Raw genomic sequence first — 20,470 nt, 5'->3', positions numbered from 1 at the left:
TCACAGTCATCATGTCAAAGTTTGAAATCCTGATGAGCAACAGGGGTCAGTACCCAAAGAACAACAGGCACAGAGTGTTCTCCAAAGGCCCAGATGACTTTGCAAAGAACAATATTCATTTCAACACATGATGACTTGCCAGTTGCTTAAAATGGAACTCAAGAGCTGACTCTAGAGGCAACTTGACATCTGATGGTTAGGTACAAGCCATTAGCATCCACACAATCACTTGGACCTTCCCAGGTGCCATCATGGCTACGCTCAACAAGTTCCTCTCTCAAGTTCTTACCTACGGACATCAAAAGAGCTTAGCATTCCCCATCACATGGAAATATTATTAGCTGCAGGTTCCCAGCAGGTGTCTCTTCTAAATTGTGCTTCACTGATGGCAGCCATAATGGTAACATCTCTTGGGTTAGCCTCAGTTTTCTGTATATCTTCTGACGTGAGGAAATTAAAAGGGATTAGATGAAGAACAACTTGAGAGAAAATGACTGAATCAGGTCCAGCCTGTAGCCCTTTAGCTACTAGTTAGCAAGAGGCATAGGTAGATAATATAGTGAATAAAGTACCCCTTCTTGTAAAATATAAGGATATTATAAGTTACTGAGGAGTTCCATGACCATATAAAAGGCAGAGTGTTTTTATACAAGTCGTGGAACTCGGAGGTGACTTCTAATATCCTCATATTTTGCAACAGCGGGTACTTTATTTATTATAATACACATATTTCAGTGAGTCATGTGACAGAAATGACATCACTAAGCTCCGATTATAACCAATGACATCACTAAGCACCATTTATAAGGATATCATTTACAGGATATTCATGTATCTCGTGTATTATAAAATTATAAACAGTTCTTATTACTGATATTGGTAATATTAGTGATGTCACATGGTGATTAAAAAGGAAAGAGGAAAAATATACATTGTAGAATATGTTATATATCCTTTTGGTGACGGACTTAAAGATTGGCCTTTATTTATACAGTAAATGCCCAGAGCCATGAGCTTTACATAAATTTAGCAAACATCTCACACTTCGAGCTCAAATCCTTGGTTTCCTTCCTTTTTATTTTTTAAGCAGTTTTATAATCGTTGGAGATTTATTTTAGATTTCTATTAAGCAGCAGCCCGGTTACCAGTCTGTTTGGTTCCTCTTTATATGTTTGCTTCATGGTTCCTTAGCATTTCAAAATCTCTGAAAATAGGAAGCTCCCTTTATAGGAAGATAGGATTATAAGCATTCTCCGGCAACCACTGATTATACCTCATCCACTTTCCTACTCATTCCCATTCATCAGCATGTTCGGCCTACTCTCATGTGTCTTTTACAGGAGTCATGGTGCCATAATAGTATTTTTACTAGTCTTGAGATCAGTCAACCATATTCCTATATATATTTTATTATCCAGAAGGAAATGGCAGGGATGAGCACTATTAAAGAATGCACCAATATATAACTGATAAAGCAGCACGTTATGTAAAACCCTCAATTACAGATAAAGGGATGTTGTCAGTCCTGGACTGGAATTTAAAATAGGCTCTGACATTTCAAGTACACAGAAGTCCAAATGGCCCTCCACCAGCCCAAGAAATAGTGACTGTCTTTGGTATCCTACAGCAGCTCCTGTAGCATTTGCCAGAATCCACAGATTGCCGGGACAAGGTATTTTGGCACCCTAGGCAAGGGCTTACATCAGTGCCCCCCCACCCGGTCCTGCATTATCATTTCCCAAATTACCATTCATATTGCCCCCTGTACCTGTGCCAGTATCTATCATATTGCCCCCATTTGTACCAGTGCCAATTGCAGTCAATCCCTCAGGTTGCCCCCAATCTATACCTGTGCCAGCATTTGCCAAAACATCTATCATATTGTTACCCCCAATCTGTACTTATGCCAGTGGCAGCCAAAAAATCCATCTTATTGCCCTTAATTTGTACCTGTGCCAACAGGAGCCAAAAATCCATCATATTGCCCCAAACATCTGTGTACCTATGTCAGCAGCCACCATATTGCCCCATATACCTGAACCTGCAACAGCCAATCCCTCATATTGCCCCCAATCTGTACCTGTGCCACCAGCAGCAGCGAAAATATCCATCATAATACCCACAAAAGTGTACCTGTGCCAGTAGCAGCCAAATATCCATCATATTGTCCCCAAATATGTACTGTGCCAGCAGCAGCCAATGCGTCATATTGCCCCCAAATATGTACCTGTGCCAGCAGCCACCATATTGCCCCATGTACCTGAGCCTGTAGCAGCAAAACCCTCATATTGCCCCCAATCTGTACCTGTCCCACCAGCAGCAGCCAAAATATCTATCATGATACCCACAAATATGTACCTGTGCCAGCAGCAGCCAAAAATCCATCATATTGCCCCCAGATATGAACCTGCGCCAGCAGAAGCCAAAAACCCATCATAATACCCACAAATGTGTACCTGTGCCAGCAGCTGCCAAGAAGGAGGTGGTGGGGTGCTTATGCCCACAGTACGAATCATAGACAAGAGGGGGTTGGGTAGGAGGTTTATAAAATTTAAAAACTATTGAAGGTCAAGCAAACCAGGGTTTTAAAAAAATTCCCTTTAAAAGTGCCCCCTCATAGTTGCGCACTACGTGGGTGCCTACTCTGCCTACCCATAGTTATATTGTAATCAGAATAAAATTGTTTACCTGTAGCAAAAGTGATGAATAGTATTATTGAAAGGAGTTAGGTTATGAAAACAGAATGGCCCTGGACCCTACATGAGAGAGAGGCTTGCACTAGCCCAAGAACTATGGAATACCTTTATAAGGAAACTGGAGAATCACAACAATACTGCTATTAACCATTGAGGCCCTAAGCTTTCTTTTGTAAAACATGCACTGCTACTACATCATTAGGTGGCGCAGTGAGTCATACAGCAGATGGCAGCAACAGTAGATGTGGAGGAATGGTAGGGCAGGACAGGAGATATGGAGGAAATGTAGGGCAGGACAGGAGATATGGAGGAAATGTAGGGCAGGACAGGAGATATGGAGGAATGGTAGGACAGAACAGGAGATATGGAGGAAATGTAGGACAGAACAGGAGATATGGAGGAATGGTAGGGCAGAACAGGAGATATGGAGGAAATGTAGGGCAGGACAGGAGATATGGAGGAATGGTAGGACAGAACAGGAGATATGGAGGAAATGTAGGGCAGAACAGGAGATATGGAGGAATGGTAGGGCAGAACAGGAGATATGGAGGAATGGTAGGGCAGAACAGGAGATATGGAGGAATGGTAGGACAGAACAGGAGATATGGAGGAAATGTAGGGCAGAACAGAAGTTATGGAGGAAAGGTAGGGCAGAACAGGAGATATGGAGGAATGGTAGGGCAGAACAGGAGATATGGAGGAATGGTAGGGCAGAACAGGAGATATGGAGGAAAAGTAGGGCAGGACAGGAGATATTGAGGAAAGGTAGGACAGAACAGGAGATATGGAGGAATGGTAGGGCAGAACAGAAGATATGGAGGAATAGTAGGGCAGAACAGGAGATATGGAGGAAAGGTGGGGCAGAACAAGAGATGTGGAAGAAAGGTAGGGCAGAACAGGAGATGTGGTGGAAAGGTAGGGCATAACAGGAGATATGGAGGAATGGTAGGGCAGAACAGCAGATGTGGAAGAAAGGTAGGGCAGACCAGGAGATGTGGAGGAAAGGTAGGGCAGAACAGGAGATATAGAAGAAAGGTAGGGCAGACCAGGAGATGTGGAGGAATGGTAGGGTAGAACAGGAGATATGGAGGAAAGGTAGGGCAGAACAGGAGATGTGGAGGCACACAGATTTGCTTCAATCAGTGATGGGAAATAAAGAAACCAAGCATACAGTAACATACTGTAGTAAGTTAGGCTGAAAAAAAAACACATGTCCATCAAGTTCAACCTTTTAACTTTTTTTTAACCTGCCTAACTGCTAGTTGATCCAGAGGAAGGCACAAAATCCTGTCTGAAGTCTCTCCAATTTGCCTCAGAGGCGGAAAAATTCCTTTCTGACTCCAAAATGGCAATGGGACCAGTCCCTGGATCAACTTGTACTATGAGCTCTCTCCCATATCCCTGTATTCCCTCACTTGCTAAACACCATCCAACCCCTTCTTATACCTATCTAATGTATCAGCCTGTACCACTGATTCAGGGAGACAATTCCACATCTTCACAGCTCTCACTGTAACAAACCCCTTCCCAATATTTAGCTGGAACCTCTTTTCTTTTAATCGGAATGGGTGACCTTGTGTCAGCTGGAAAGACCTACTGGTAAATAAATCATTAGAGAGATTATTATATGATCCCCTGATATATTTATACATAGTTATAATATAGTGTAGGATCCAGTACAGAGGCCTGACACTCACTATTTATTGTTGCACAGGGAAGTGTATTTCTTACTCAGGATCAGAACAATCATTTCACAAGACAAGCAGCACAATCAATCACCCGTTATCTGAAAGGTATGATGTTAGCCAGGAAGGAAAATCATTATTATTTTAAAGGTTATCAAACTTAATTTTTAGTAAAGTTGTATGAGCACCACTGAGCAGCCCTCCATCTTTGCACTAGAGCTTCTCTTCTGTAAGAAATTGGCCAGACTGGGCAGCCTGTGGTGGTGCCATGTTGGCAGATCTGGTAGAGTCCTGGTTAGTAGCTTGGGTGACTAGGGCAGCACTGGGTGCATCAAAGATGGATTTTTAAAAGGTTAGAAGAGAAGGTGCCATGTAAATCACTTTACTGTATCAATCCCAACAGGAACCAACCACCCACATGTCTGTAACTGCCCAGACTCTCTTGTTTCCCATTATATCTCATATTGTTTTACTTATAGTTATCGCTACTTTAAAATAAAAGTCTACTTCCCCTTTCAATTTGTGTGGGTTTTGCTACAAGAGGGTTAGAGAGAGAGGAAGGCAGTTGAGAGAAGAGAGAGAAAGAGAAGAGGAATGGATCACATCAGATGGCTGCTGATCACTTTCCTACTGACAGGTAACTTTATACTGGGGAGGAAAGAGTTAATAAACTCACAGCCCATAGTCCTGTATTACTGGTGAGACTGGGACAATAGGATCTCAGCCCATAGCCCTGTATTACTGGTGAGACTGGGACAATAGGATCTCAGCCCATAGTCCTGTATTACTGGTGAGACTGGGGCAATAGGATCTCAGCCCATAGTCCTGTATTACTGGTGAGACTGGGACAATAGGATCTCAGCCCATAGTCCTGTATTACTGGTGAGACTGGGACAATAGGATCTCAGCCCATAGTCCTGTATTACTGGTGAGACTGGGGCAATAGGATCTCAGCCCATAGCCCTGTATTACTGGTGAGACTGGGGCAATAGGATCTCAGCCCATAGCCCTGTATTACTGGTGAGACTGGGGCAATAGGATCTCAGCCCATAGTCCTGTATTACTGGTGAGACTGAGGCAATAGGATCTCAGCCCATAGTCCTGTATTACTGGTGAGACTGGGACAATAGGATCTCAGCCCATAGTCCTGTATTACTGGTGAGACTGGGACAATAGGATCTCAGCCCATAGTCCTGTATTACTGGTGAGACTGGGGCAATAGGATCTCAGCCCATAGCCCTGTATTACTGGTGAGACTGGGGCAATAGGATCTCAGCCCATAGCCCTGTATTACTGGTGAGACTGGGGCAATAGGATCTCAGCCCATAGTCCTGTATTACTGGTGAGACTGAGGCAATAGGATCTCAGCCCATAGCCCTGTATTACTGGTGAGACTGGGGCAATAAGATCTCAGCCCATAGCCCTGTATTACTGGTGAGACTGGGGCAATAGGATCTCAGCCCATAGTCCTGTATTACTGGTGAGACTGGGGCAATAGGATCTCAGCCCATAGCCCTGTATTACTGGTGAGACTGGGGCAATAGGATCTCAGCCCATAGCCCTGTATTACTGGTGAGACTGGGGCAATAGGATCTCAGCCCATAGTCCTGTATTACTGGTGAGACTGAGGCAATAGGATCTCAGCCCATAGCCCTGTATTACTGGTGAGACTGGGGCAATAAGATCTCAGCCCATAGCCCTGTATTACTGGTGAGACTGGGGCAATAGGATCTCAGCCCATAGTCCTGTATTACTGGTGAGACTGGGGCAATAGGATCTCAGCCCATAGTCCTGTATTACTGGTGAGACTGGGACAATAGGATCTCAGCCCATAGCCCTGTATTACTGGTGAGACTGGGGCAATAGGATCTCAGCCCATAGTCCTGTATTACTGGTGAGACTGAGGCAATAGGATCTCAGCCCATAGTCCTGTATTACTGGTGAGACTGGGGCAATAGGATCTCAGCCCATAGTCCTGTATTACTGGTGAGACTGGGACAATAGGATCTCAGCCCATAGCCCTGTATTACTGGTGAGACTGGGGCAATAGGATCTCAGCCCATAGTCCTGTATTACTGGTGAGACTGGGGCAATAGGATCTCAGCCCATAGTCCTGTATTACTGGTGAGACTGGGGCAATAGGGTCTCAGCCCATAGTCCTGTATTACTGGTGAGACTGGGACAATAGGATCTCAGCCCATAGCCCTGTATTACTGGTGAGACTGGGGCAATAGAATCTCAGCCCATAGTCCTGTATTACTGGTGAGACTGGGGAAATAGGGTCTCAGCCCATAGTCCTGTATTACTGGTGAGACTGGGGCAATAGGATCTCAGCCCATAGTCCTGTATTACTGGTGAGACTGGGACAATAGGATCTCAGCCCATAGTCCTGTATTACTGGTGAGACTGGGGAAATAGGGTCTCAGCCCATAGTCCTGTATTACTGGTGAGACTGGGGCAATAGGATCTCAGCCCATAGTCCTGTATTACTGGTGAGACTGGGACAATAGGATCTCAGCCCATAGCCCTGTATTACTGGTGAGACTGGGGCAATAGGATCTCAGCCCATAGTCCTGTATTACTGGTGAGACTGGGACAATAGGATCTCAGCCCATAGTCCTGTATTACTGGTGAGACTGGGACAATAGGATCTCAGCCCATAGCCCTGTATTACTGGTGAGACTGGGGCAATAGGATCTCAGCCCATAGTCCTGTATTACTGGTGAGACTGGGGCAATAGGATCTCAGCCCATAGCCCTGTATTACTGGTGAGACTGGGGAAATAGGGTCTCAGCCCATAGTCCTGTATTACTGGTGAGACTGGGACAATAGGATCTCAGCCCATAGTCCTGTATTACTGGTGAGACTGGGGAAATAGGGTCTCAGCCCATAGTCCTGTATTACTGGTGAGACTGGGGCAATAGGATCTCAGCCCATAGTCCTGTATTACTGGTGAGACTGGGACAATAGGATCTCAGCCCATAGTCCTGTATTACTGGTGAGACTGGGACAATAGGATCTCAGCCCATAGCCCTGTATTACTGGTGAGACTGGGGCAATAGGATCTCAGCCCATAGTCCTGTATTACTGGTGAGACTGGGACAATAAGATCTCAGCCCATAGTCCTGTATTACTGGTGAGACTGGGACAATAGGATCTCAGCCCATAGTCCTGTATTACTGGTGAGACTGGGACAATAGGATCTCAGCCCGTAGCCCTGTATTACTGGTGAGATTGGGGAAATAGGGTCTCAGCCCATAGTCCTGTATTACTGGTGAGACTGGGACAATAGGATCTCAGCCCATAGTCCTGTATTACTGGTGAGACTGGGGAAATAGGGTCTCAGCCCATAGTCCTGTATTACTGGTGAGACTGGGGCAATAGGATCTCAGCCCATAGTCCTGTATTACTGGTGAGACTGGGACAATAGGATCTCAGCCCATAGTCCTGTATTACTGGTGAGACTGGGACAATAGGATCTCAGCCCATAGCCCTGTATTACTGGTGAGACTGGGGCAATAGGATCTCAGCCCATAGTCCTGTATTACTGGTGAGGCTGGGACAATAGGATCTCAGCCCATAGTCCTGTATTACTGGTGAGACTGGGACAATAGGATCTCAGCCCATAGCCCTGTATTACTGGTGAGACTGGGACAATAGGATCTCAGCCCGTAGTCCTGTATTACTGGTGAGACTGGGGAAATAGGGTCTCAGCCCATAGTCCTGTATTACTGGTGAGACTGGGGCAATAGGATCTCAGCCCATAGTCCTGTATTACTGGTGAGACTGGGACAATAGGATCTCAGCCCATAGTCCTGTATTACTGGTGAGACTGGGACAATAGGATCTCAGCCCATAGTCCTGTATTACTGGTGAGACTGGGGCAATAGGATCTCAGCCCATAGTCCTGTATTACTGGTGAGACAGGACAATGGGATCTCAGCCCATAGCCCTGTATTACTGGTGAGACTGGGGCAATAGGATCTCAGCCCATAGCCCTGTATTACTGGTGAGACTGGGACAATAGGATCTCAGCCCATAGTCCTGTATTACTGGTGAGACTGGGACAATAGGATCTCAGCCCATAGTCCTGTATTACTGGTGAGACTGGGGCAATAGGAGCTCAGCCCATGGTCCTGTATTACTGTATTGCCTTCTGAGCTGCTTTGCTTGGACTTAACATCATTGTTTTTGCTACAAAGAACTGGAGGCAAAACTTGGTGTGAAGGGGGAACATCCCTTAGCTCCACACTATTGCTGTCACAGCTCCGTATAACTGAGGAGCAGAACATGACACTCTACTGCTGGTACCTATTATATAACATCCTATATATTACATTGTATTTTATTACTGATAATTATGATTTAATGGTAATTCAGTGTTGCTAGTGTCTCTGTTGGAATTTGCTCACAGCCTTTAGACATGTATGATTGCTGAGCTTCCAATTTATGCGGCATCGCCTGATTCTCTTGCGTGGCACAGAAATTAGGTACCACCATCATTACTTATCCTATAAAGCTAAGCTTTCCCCAACCACAATATTTTCTGGACAAAGTCACGCAAAGCAAATACATGTGGAATGGACGAGACAGATAGTGAGCACAACAGGTCCATTTTTGCACAACCACAACAACCACAAAGAGGTCATAAACAATCATGTGAGGTTTTTTTAACTCTCATAAATTCAAATATATTCAAAATTCAATTGGGGGTTTATTTTATAAAAAAAATGAAATATCTATAATTCGCACTAATTTTACCGACTCTAAAACTCGATTCTAATTAGGCTAAACTCGATTTGAATTTTTTCTCTGGAAAAAAAAAAAACTTGAATGTCAGGAAGGCTAGTAACATGTCCAAATTGGTCCCTGGACCTCTCCTATTGACTTATATATGAGGTTTATGCAGGTTTTAGGTGGCCAATAGTGGAATTCGAATATTTAAAGGGCCAGAGTTTGATAATTTTTGAAATTGGAATTCTAATTTGAATTAAAATTTATATTGAGTTTGGATAATTCATAATTCGAATTTGAGAGTTTTGACCATAAAAAAACATTTGAAAATTTGAATTTTCAATTCGACCCCATAGTGTTATATTTATATAGTGTAGAAGTGCACTGGCCACCTCTGCAACTCTGCTGTTGTTTTTGATCTGGTTGCTATGCGCCACAGGATAGTTACCCTCTGTAACACTGTGGTGATAATATTCTTCTGCCAAGGGAATGGAAGTAAATATTTACAGTGGCATTTCTGAATGTCATGGCTTACAATATATTTGCCGGAGAGCAACAGGCACCCAGCGTGCGCTGATAAATATAGGGAGCTGCAAATAAAAGGCACAACGTTTGCCTGGGTCTAGTAACCAATGACAACAAGATGTTTGCTTTGAAATGGGTGAACTGCAGTATCCATGGTTTGCTTATGTTCCTCACGATGTGACAACGACACTGGAACAATATACAGTAAGTGATTGAAATCGGAGAAGGGTTGGGACTTTGGTGCTTATGAAATAAAATGTCTGTTTTCCCTTTATTAGATGTTTCATGTAACACCTCGTGTGGCCCCACAATACACGTGGCTGGCAAAGTAGGGGGACAAGCTACTCTACCAGTTAAATTAGAGGAGGAGGTAAACGAGATTATTTGGATTATAAGTGACGGTCGCAGACTGAATCATTTTGCTATAACAAAACCCAACGAGCCTGTTGATATCCGGGTTGATCAGTATGAGGGGAGACTGTGCAGTGAGACAGACGCCTCCTTAACCCTCACTGATCTGACCAATCAGGACCAGAGAATCTACTTAGCAAATATTTATCTTCAATCAAATCAGCGCTGTGTCCAACTGTATCAACTCCAAATCTATAGTAAGTCTGGATGTGGGACAGTCAGGGCCTGCACGGTGTTATTAACACAATCTCATACACAACGCAGATGAATAGTGATTCCCACAAAATACTTTGTCCTGGCCCATGGTTCAGCTCAAAGTCTAATGTCACACAGAGCAGTTTCTCATCCCATGTATTTCCTCTGGGGCGGGTTATGTATTTCCTCTGGGGCGGGTTATGTATTTCCTCTGGGGCGGGTTAGGTATTTCCTCTGGGGCGGGTTATGTATTTCCTCTGGGGCGGGTTATGTATTTCCTCTGGGGCGGGTTATGTATTTCCTCTGGGGCGGGTTATGTATTTCCTCTGGGGCAGGTTATGTATTTCCTCTTGAGCGGGTTATGTATTTCCTCTCGGGCGGGTTATGTATTTCCTCTGGGGCAGGTTATGTATTTCCTCTTGGGCGGGTTATGTAATTCGTCTGGGACGGGTTATGTATTTCCTCTGGGGCGGGTTATGTATTTCCTCTGGGGCAGGTTATGTATTTCCTCTTGGGCAGGTTATGTATTTCCTCTGGGGCGGGTTATGTATTTCCTCTGGGGCAGATTATGTATTTCCTCTTGGGCGGGTTATGTATTTCGTCTGGGACGGGCTACGTATTTCCTCTGGAGCAGGGTATATATTTCCTCCGGGGAGGGTTATGTGTTTCCTCTCGGGCGGGTTATGTATTTCCTCTGGGGTGGGCTATGTATTTCCTCCGGGGAGGGTTATGTGTTTCCTCTGGGGCGAGTTATGTATTTCCTCTGGGGCGGGTTATGTATTTCCACCGGGGCGGGTTATGTATTTCCTCTGGGGCGGGTTATGTATTTCCGCTGGGGCGGGTTATGTATTTCCTCTGGGGCGGGTTATGTATTTCCTCTGGGGCGGGTTATGTATTTCCTCTGGGCCGGGTTATGTATTTCCTCTGGGGCAGGTTATGTATTTCCTCTTGGGCGGGTTATGTATTTCCTCTGGGGCGGGTTATGTATTTCCTCTGGGGCAGGTTATGTATTTCCTCTTGGGCGGGTTATGTATTTCGTCTGGGACGGGCTACGTATTTCCTCTGGAGCAGATATATATTTCCTCCGGGGAGGGTTATGTGTTTCCTCTCGGGCAGGTTATGTATTTCCTCTGGGGCGGGCTATGTATTTCCTCCGGGGAGGGTTATGTGTTTCCTCTCGGGCGGGTTATGTATTTCCTCTGGGGCGGGTTATGTATTTCCTCTGGGGCAGGTTATGTATTTCCTCCGTGGAGGGTTATGTATGTCCTCTGGGGCGTATTATGTATTTCCTCTAGGGCGGGTTATGTATTTCCTCTGGGGTGGGTTATGTATTTCCTCTGGGGTGGGTTATGTATTTCTCCTGGGGCGGATTATGTATTTCTCCTGGGGTGGATTATGTATTTCTTCTGGGGTGGGTTATGTATTTCCTCTGGGGTGGGTTATGTATTTCCTCTGGGGCAGGTTAGGTATTTCCTTAGTGGAGGGTTATGTATGTCCTCTGGGGCGTATTATGTATTTCCTCTAGGGCGGGTTATGTGTTTCCTCTGGGGTGGGTTATGTATTTCCTCTGGGGCGGGTTATGTATTTCCTCTGGGGCAGGTTATGTATTTCCTCCGTGGAGGGTTATGTATGTCCTCTGGGGCGTATTATGTATTTCCTCTAGGGCGGGTTATGTATTTCCTCTGGGGTGGGTTATGTATTTCCTCTGGGGTGGGTTATGTATTTCTCCTGGGGCGGATTATGTATTTCTTCTGGGGTGGGTTATGTATTTCCTCTGGGGAGGGTTATGTATTTCCTCTGGGGAGGGTTTTGTATTTCCTCTGGGATGGGCTATGTATTTCCTCTACTCTACTCTACTGCTGGACACTGCTCGTACCCTTTGGCCCAAGAATGTAAATTCGAGTGAATTTCTGCCAGCAGAGAAACTGCCTTGTGTGACATCAGCCCAGGCATTTTATACATATAAAAAAGCAAGACAAAACCCAATGAATACACAACTGAGCATGCATCTCCATTCAGAAAAATACCAGCACCCAAACATGCTCCTCTGTAACTCATGGAGATCACCAATGTGCCCCTTTAGCCTGTCTTTAATACATAAAAGTCCCCCCATTGACACAAAGGAATCCAGGAATTATATTCAGCCTGGTCATTTTAAGGTTTCATTAGAGGGTCGTGCTGAAAAAAAAGCCTATTGGATAATAATTCAGTTATTGGTGCAACACTCTAATAGTGAAGATATTTGAACATAAATAGGAGAGTAAAATGTAAATCTGCAAGTGTTGTACCATGTCAGATGCTAATTTGCCTCCATATTGGTGCATCACATGAGATCAACTTACAATCCTTCATGCTATTCATTAGCTGATGCCATGTACCTGTAGCCCACTAATATTAGGTTGGTTGCCAGTCAGCCCAAATACACATAATAACTAGTGTGAGTCCATCTGAGTACATCAGCACCAAGTCAATCTTAATATGAGAATGATAAATAAACCCCATGTTCCACTTATACAATCTGTTGCTGCTTTCCCTGGGTTGACCCATTTTAAAGTTCAATTCCAGTTTGATGATATTTATTATATAATTATAGTATGTGACTTTCCCTTTATATAATACATACAGCTATAACAACTGTCCCCACATTCTCTTTCCATGTAGAAAATCTCTCATCAGAAGATATCCTGATCCACCCAAATGTCACCCACAATGGGACCTGTAATGTTACTGTGACCTTGTCCTGTGCTGTGATTGGATCAGATGTGACTGTCACCTGGAATAACACAAACAGCCCTGGTACAGAAGTGACCAATCACACGCTCCGTGTCTATAATGCTCAGTCACATGTTACATACACTTGTACCGCCCGGAACCCAATCAGTGAAGCCTCCAGAACTGCACATATTCCTGTCATTTGTCCTACAGGTGGGTTTTATATAGGAGACTCCTAGAATTTATATGGGACACTGGGAAGGTGGGAAGAGATTCGAAAAATTGGGACAAATGCTGCCTATCCCAGTGGTTCATATTAACCAAGTTACTATAATTTCACTTTTATAATGAAATCAATGCCTTATTGGTTGCTATGAGCTATGGCAGCTTTTATACCTTAATACATTACTCTGGTGAGTAGGTGGAAATGCAGAAACACCTACACATACAACTAAAATAAAATAATAAATTCAGCAGGAACAGTCCCTAAGTTTGCTCATAGTCTGTACAGAGAGATCCCATAAAACTATGGCAGCATAGGTATTCCCTGTACTAAGCACAATTCAGCAGGAACAGTCCCTAAGTTTGCTCATAGTCTGTACAGAGAGATCCCATAAAACTATGGCAGCATAGGTATTCCCTGTACTAAGCACAATTCAGCAGGAACAGCCCCTAAGTTTGCTCATAGTCTGTACTGAGAGATCCCATAAAACTATGGCAGCATAGGTATTCCTCTGTACTAAGCACAATTCAGCAGGAACAGCCCCTAAGTTTCCCCATAGCTTCTACAGAGAGATAGACCATTTCCCACTGATACAAATGCTGTGCCATACAATGTGATCTGTGTGGGACAATGTAATCACTAGACAATGTTAGCTTCATCTGTAAGCCGCATGAAAATATTTATGACATAAATGTGTAGTTTGAAATCTAAAGTTAAAATATTACAATGTACTCATTTTACAGAAGCACCAGTTGGAAATGATACTCAGCAGAACACGAGAGGTCTGCGTTGGACCTCATTGATACTGATAATATTTCTGGCTTTGGCCTCAGTGATACTGATTATTACTTCATATCTGATCGTCCGACACTTTCATGGCATGAAGAGGAAATCACAAGATCCGCAGCAACTTGTTGAATTGTGACTCCTCATGGGCGGGGCCTCTGAGCTCACATCTCTATTCTTGTTCCATCTTTGTTATTGTTTGGTTTCTGTCTATCTTTTTTTAATACAATGTTGAATATGTTGGCACTTAAAGTTATAATAATAGTTTAAAATTACAGAGATGCTTGTAACTGAGCTCTAATAAACAGGACCTTCTGTACCTCCTGTATCTGTCAGTATTTGTATGTTATATATATACTGCATGTTTTCCTTATATTGTCCAGTGATCTTGATGATGACAATGACTACGATGATGATGCATTGATGGATGGATGATGATTGGGTGGGTGATGATATATCAATGGATGGATGATGAATGGATGGATGATGATGGATGATGAATGGATGGATGATGATGATAAATGTATTGATGATAATGAATGGATGGGTATGATGATGAATGGTTGCATGGATGATGGATGGATGGGCGATGATGATGATGGATGGATGATGAATGAATGGATGATATAGAGGATGATGGGTGGATGGGTGATGATCAATGAATGGATGATGAATGGATGGATGGATGATGATAGATGGATGGGTGATGATGATGAATTAATGGATGGATGATGATATGGATGATAATGAATGGATCTATGATGATAGGTGGATGTGTGATGATGATGAAAGCATGGATGATGGATTGATGATGATGGTGGATTGATGGATGCTGATGGATGGATGATGATGATGAATGGATGGATGATGATATGGAAGATTGATGACTGATCTATGATGATGGATGGATGATGATGATGAATGGATGATGGATGGATGATGATGAATGGATGAATTATCATGAATGGATGGATGATGATATGGATGGATGGATGATGATGATATGGATGACGATGAATGGATGGATGATGATGAATGGATGATGATGATATGGATGGATGATGATGATGATGAATGGATGGATGATGATATGGATGACTGATGACGATTAATGGATGGATGATGATGAATTGATGGATGATGCTGAATGGATGATGGATGGATACAGATAATGGATGGATGATAGATGATGAAAGCAACATGAAATACAATAGACCTTTAGCCATCACATTACTCACAAAGAGACAAATAATTCCTGTTTAGTTCCTTGTTAATCTTAATTTCCTTGTTAATCTAAAGTCTCTGATATGTCTTTGGTAGCGTAATGCACTGTATGCTGCTCTGAATGGAGTTCCTGGATTTGCTAATGGAGAAACCCCACAGTCACTGGATCATGTGTGTGTCTGTAGTTACTATACATGGTTAGCTTGCTATAGTCACCCTGTTTTTTATTCACCTGATCCTTCCAGTTAAACACAAGACTTCCCTAGTAAAATACCCAAGGATATTGTGACTTTAAGGCTATGTACAGAGGGAACAATTCTGGATTCATCCAAGTATAAGGTGCCGACTATTTTTTTTTTCATTTTAAAGCTACAAATAGTGTATTTAACTAATTACTATAAATCACAAAAAATGTTTTACTTATTAAGTGATATATAAAGTGATTATATAAGGTGATATATTGTCAACTTGGCCTTGCCTCAGAATCTAATAACTACTGCTTTGCCAGTCTGGTATTTACTCTCTATATAAAATTAGAAATGAGATTCTAAGACCTCAAATCATTTAGCAATCATCTAACACTTCACCTAAAATCCTCGGTTTCCTTCCTTTTTATATTTTAAGCAGTTTTATATTCTTTGGAGATTTATTTCTAGATTTCTATATAAGCAGCCGGTTGCCATTCTGTTTGGTTGTGTATTATATGTTTCCTTCTTGATTCCTCAACACTGCAAAATCTCTGAAAGTAGGAAGCACCCCCCAGGAAGCCAGTATTTTTTTTATTTATTTAATATCATAACTTTCTTCAGTAGCCATGTCATTCTCATTTACTTTCTTACTTGTTCCCTTTTGCCTACTCTCTTGTATGGTACATGATAGTATTGTTACTAGTCTAGAGATCAGCAATAATCATACATATATTTTATTAACCTATGGGGAAAGATAGGAAAAGCACCAACATATAACTGAAAAAGCAGCACTTACGCAAAACCCTCAATTACAAACAAAGGGATAAGCTCAACTTTATAAATATTGTTCACTTATATCTGAAAGCAATGTATAATATTTAAAGGAATTATTTTATGGAAACATGTTCTACTGTGCTTCTGCCAGGACTCTAAAGGCCTCAGACCCTTCACAAAAGTGGCTTGCACTAGCATAGGAACTACTGACCACCTCCTTATGGAGTTTGAGAATCAAACCAATGCTGGTATTTACCTTCGGGGCCCTAAGTCACATACCTGGACTGCACAGTGAGGCATACAGTGGAAGGCAACAATAGGAGATATGGAGGAATGGTAGGACAGAGAAGGAGATATGGAGATATAAAGGAATGGTAGGGCAGAACAGGACATATGGAGGAATGGTAGGGTAGAACAGAAGATATTAAGGATAGGAATGGTAGAGCAGAACAGGACATATCGAGATATAAAGGAATGGTAGGACAGAACAGGAGATTTGGATGAAAGGTAGGGCAGAACAGGAGATATGGATGAATGGTAGAACAGAACAGGAGATTTGGAGGAAAGGTAAGGCAGAACAGGAGATATGGAGGTATGGTATGGTAGAACAGGAGATATGAAGGAAAGGTAGGGCAGAACAGGAGACATGGAGAAATGGTAGGGCAGAACAGGAGATTTGGAGGAATGGTAGGGCAGAACAGGAAATATGGAGAAAAATTAGGGCAAAACAGGAGATATGGAGGAAAGGTAGGGCAGAACAGGAGACATGGAGGAATGGTATGGCAGAACAGGAGATATGGAGAAAAATTAGTGCAGAACAGGAGATATGGAGGAAAGGTAGGGCAGGACAGGAGATATGAAGAAAAAATAGGGCAGAACAGGAGATATGGAGGAATGGTAGAAGAGAAGAGGAGATATGGAGGAAAAATAGGGCAGAACAGGAGATATGGAATAAAAAAAGGGCAGAACAGGAGATATGGAGGAAAAATAGAGTAGAACAGGAGATATGGAGGAATGGTGAGGCAGAAGATGAGATATGGAGGAATGGTAGGGCAGAACAGGAGATATTCCCTCGGTATAATAACCATCTAAAAGTATCCCTTGCCCCTACTCCAGCTGGTGGCCCTGAACCCTTGTGCTAGTTGCATGCATGTGGGCGTACATATCCCATGTCAAGGGATGATAAGTAAATATTTTCAGTGCAAAAATTTGGCATTTCCCAATTACAGGGCACACAATGTATTTGCTGAAGAATAACAGGTACCTAAGGTGAGCTGATAAATATCGGCAACTACAAATAAAAGGCACAAAGTTTGCCCAGGTTTAGTAACCAATATCAACCAGAAGTCTGAAATGTGATATTTGATATTTAATGTATATGGCACCTACTGATTGTACATCACCAGGCAAGTAGCAGACATTTCAATTTTTATTATTATTTGCCCCAAATAATAATAAATTATTTGCACCAATTAAATGTAAGGAGATATAGAAAGCTTCATTATATCATTGTAGTGAGTTTCCAATGAATGAGCTTCCAGTGAATCCCCACCAAGCAGTGAAGCTTTCATGAGTACATTGGGTAGAAATCTAGAGGCCCCTGTCATTTTTGGCAAATGGAAAACCCATATTTAGTATGTTTTTAACATGCCATAAGGGGTCCTGGACCATGGAGGAAAAAGAGTCCTGCCACTCTCAGTCCTGCAATCATGGACCACAGCTTCCTAAGAATTAGGGTGAACAGCCATATTAACAGTTTGAGGATGATCCTTTGGATGTTGGGCATGTGTGCTCATCAAAGCAAATTTCTGGTTTTCTTATATTACATATTTCATGTAACACTCGATGTGGCCCCACAATACACGGCTGGCAAAGTAGGAGGACAAGCTACTCAAACCAGTGAAGTCACAGGAGAAGTTAAAGGACATTGTTTGGGTTATAAGTGACGGTGAGAGACTGAAACATTTTGCTACGACAAACCCCAATGAGCCTGTTGATATCCTTGATGATCAGTATAAGAGGAGATTTCGCTGTGAGACAGACGCCTCCTTAACCCTCACCGATCTGACCAATCAGGACCAGAGAATCTACTCGTCAGAATAGTCGCGCACATAAACATTGTTGCGTGTCAAAATAATTCAGACACCCATTGACTTTAATGCATTTGCCCAAAATAGGCGTGCATATAACAATCGTCGCAGGCTTTGAAATTGACACGCGTCAGAATAATTTTGATCCCCATAGACCTCAACGCGTTTCACAAATTTTTCGTCTAAGCTAATGGGACAAATTGGCCCATCAGTAGCCACGTCCTTAGAGCAAAATCTAGGCTCACAAACTCTTCCTCACTCCTACCCCTTTATATCATTGCCATATGTTTCTTCTAGGGATGCACCGAATCCACTTTTTTGGATTCGGTCAAACTCCTGAATCCTTCGTGAAAGATTCGGCCGAATACTGAACCGAATCCAAATCCTTATTTGCATATGCAAATGGTATGGGAAAACATTATTTACTTCCTTGTTTTGCTTCAAAAAGTCATGTGATTTCCCTCCCCATCCCTAATTTGCATATGCAAATTAAGATTTGGTTCGGCCGGGTAGAAGGATTCGGCGAATCCAAATTCTGCTGAAAAAGGCTGAATCCTGGCCGAATTCTGAACCGAAAAACCTGGATTCGATGCCTAGTTTCTTCTTCCAGCTCCATTCCTAATAAAAACAACAAAGCACCAGTTTAACCATCTCATAATTGCCTCGTGTCTTGGCTTTCTGTGATTCTGATATTTATATGTTACATATGGAACCTGCGAGGAATTGTGTCCTCTTGGTCAGAACCAGCAGCAAAGAGAAAAGAAAGGGACCCACAGATACTGACTCTGATAACAGTTACATTTACAAACAGCCTAAAAACTATTGTCATTTAATAATATATATATTTCATATAAACAGATATGAGACCTGTCATCCAGAATACTCGGGACCTGGGGTTTTCCGCATAAGGGATCTTTCCATAATCTGGATCTTTATACCTTAAGGGGCAGATTTACTAAGGGTCGAATATCGAGGGTTAATTAACCCTCGATATTCGACTAGGAACTAAAATCGTTCGACTTCGAATATCGAAGTCGAACGATTTAGCGCTAATCCTACGATCGAACGATCGAAGGATTATTCGTTCGATCGAACGATTAAATCCTTCGAATCGAACGATTCGAAGGATTTTAATCCAACGATCGAAGGAATATCCTTCGATCAAAAAAACTCAGGCAAGCCTATGGGGACCTTCTCCATAGGCTAACATTGAGTTCGGTAGCTTTTAGCTGCCGAACTAGGGGGTCGAAGTTTTTCTTAAAGAGACAGTACTTCGACTATCGAATGGTCGAATAGTCGAACTATTTTTAGTTCGAAACGTTCGATTCGTAGTCGAAGTCGTAGTCGAAGGTCGAACTAGCCCATTCGATGGTCGAAGTAGCCAAAAAACACTTCGAAATTCGAAGTTTTTTTAATTCGAATCCTTCACTCGAGCTTTGTAAATGTGCCCCCTAGTGTACTAAGAAAATTTAGAATTAAATTTGCTTGCATTATACAAATGTTTGGGGTTTAGAATCCCATTCAGTGGCTCTTTTCCAAGTTGCACATCTTGACTTTAAGGGGCATATTTATCAAGGGTCGAATTTCGAATTGAAAAAAGGTCGAAATTTTAATTCAAAAAGACCACCCGAAATTAAGTCAAAGTTTTGTTTTTTTGGTCGAATAGGTCCGTTTTCGATCAAATAGGTCCTTATTCAGCCGAATTCGAAACGTACGAATCGAATCCCCAAAAAAACCTTTGATTTGTCAAGTTCACCAAATGACTCCAAATAGGTTCTAGGAGGTCCCCCATAGGCTAAAACAGCAATTCGGCAGATTTTAGATGGCGAACTGTCGAAGTCAAATTTTTATAGAGACAGTACAGGATAAATTTCCATATTCTAATTTTTGAATTTTTTTTAAATTTAAATGGAATTTGGACTATTCCCTAGTCGAAATACAAAATGCAAAAAAAAGCTTCCGGCTTTATAGCCACGCGCCTGCTTCCCCCGCCCCTTTAGTGACATCATCGGCACGGGTCTATAAAAGGAAGCCGGTAGGCAGGTGTGGGCGGGTGTGGGTGGAGGGAGCTCAGGCTTCGGGCAGGTGCGGGTCAGGAAAAAAACTGACCCACGCATCTCCACCCATTCTCCCCATACCTTGTCATATTTTGGGGGCACCCCCTTGCAGTGTAGGTGTGTTGTATTACTGGGAGAAGGGCTCTAAGTAGTTGAGCCAGTTAGCCAGT

General features: G+C 42.8%; 1 protein-coding gene across 2 annotated transcripts; it reads left to right on the top strand.

Moving 5' to 3' along the window:
- The first annotated feature begins 4,578 nt into the window (after positions 1-4,578).
- On the top strand, positions 4,579-14,286 carry LOC121397220 (SLAM family member 9-like). 2 transcript variants are annotated; one of them, XM_041573631.1, is made up of 3 exons: positions 4,579-5,018; positions 12,908-13,171; positions 13,925-14,286. In XM_041573631.1, the coding sequence occupies exons 1-3, from the start codon at positions 4,976-4,978 to the stop codon at positions 14,104-14,106; spliced, it is 489 nt and encodes a 162-aa protein (XP_041429565.1). In that variant the 5' UTR covers positions 4,579-4,975; the 3' UTR covers positions 14,107-14,286. The 2 variants fall into 2 exon arrangements, with proteins under 2 accessions (XP_041429565.1, XP_041429564.1); XM_041573630.1 differs by lacking the exon at positions 4,579-5,018 and adding an exon at positions 9,524-10,248.
- Positions 14,287-20,470: the final 6,184 nt, after the last annotated feature.

Source organism: Xenopus laevis, chromosome 8L (genome assembly GCF_017654675.1).
Source record: "Xenopus laevis strain J_2021 chromosome 8L, Xenopus_laevis_v10.1, whole genome shotgun sequence".
NCBI lineage: Eukaryota > Metazoa > Chordata > Amphibia > Anura > Pipidae > Xenopus > Xenopus laevis.
Note: the sequence above shows the minus strand (reverse complement) of the source record. Positions and strands in the feature narration are given on the sequence as shown.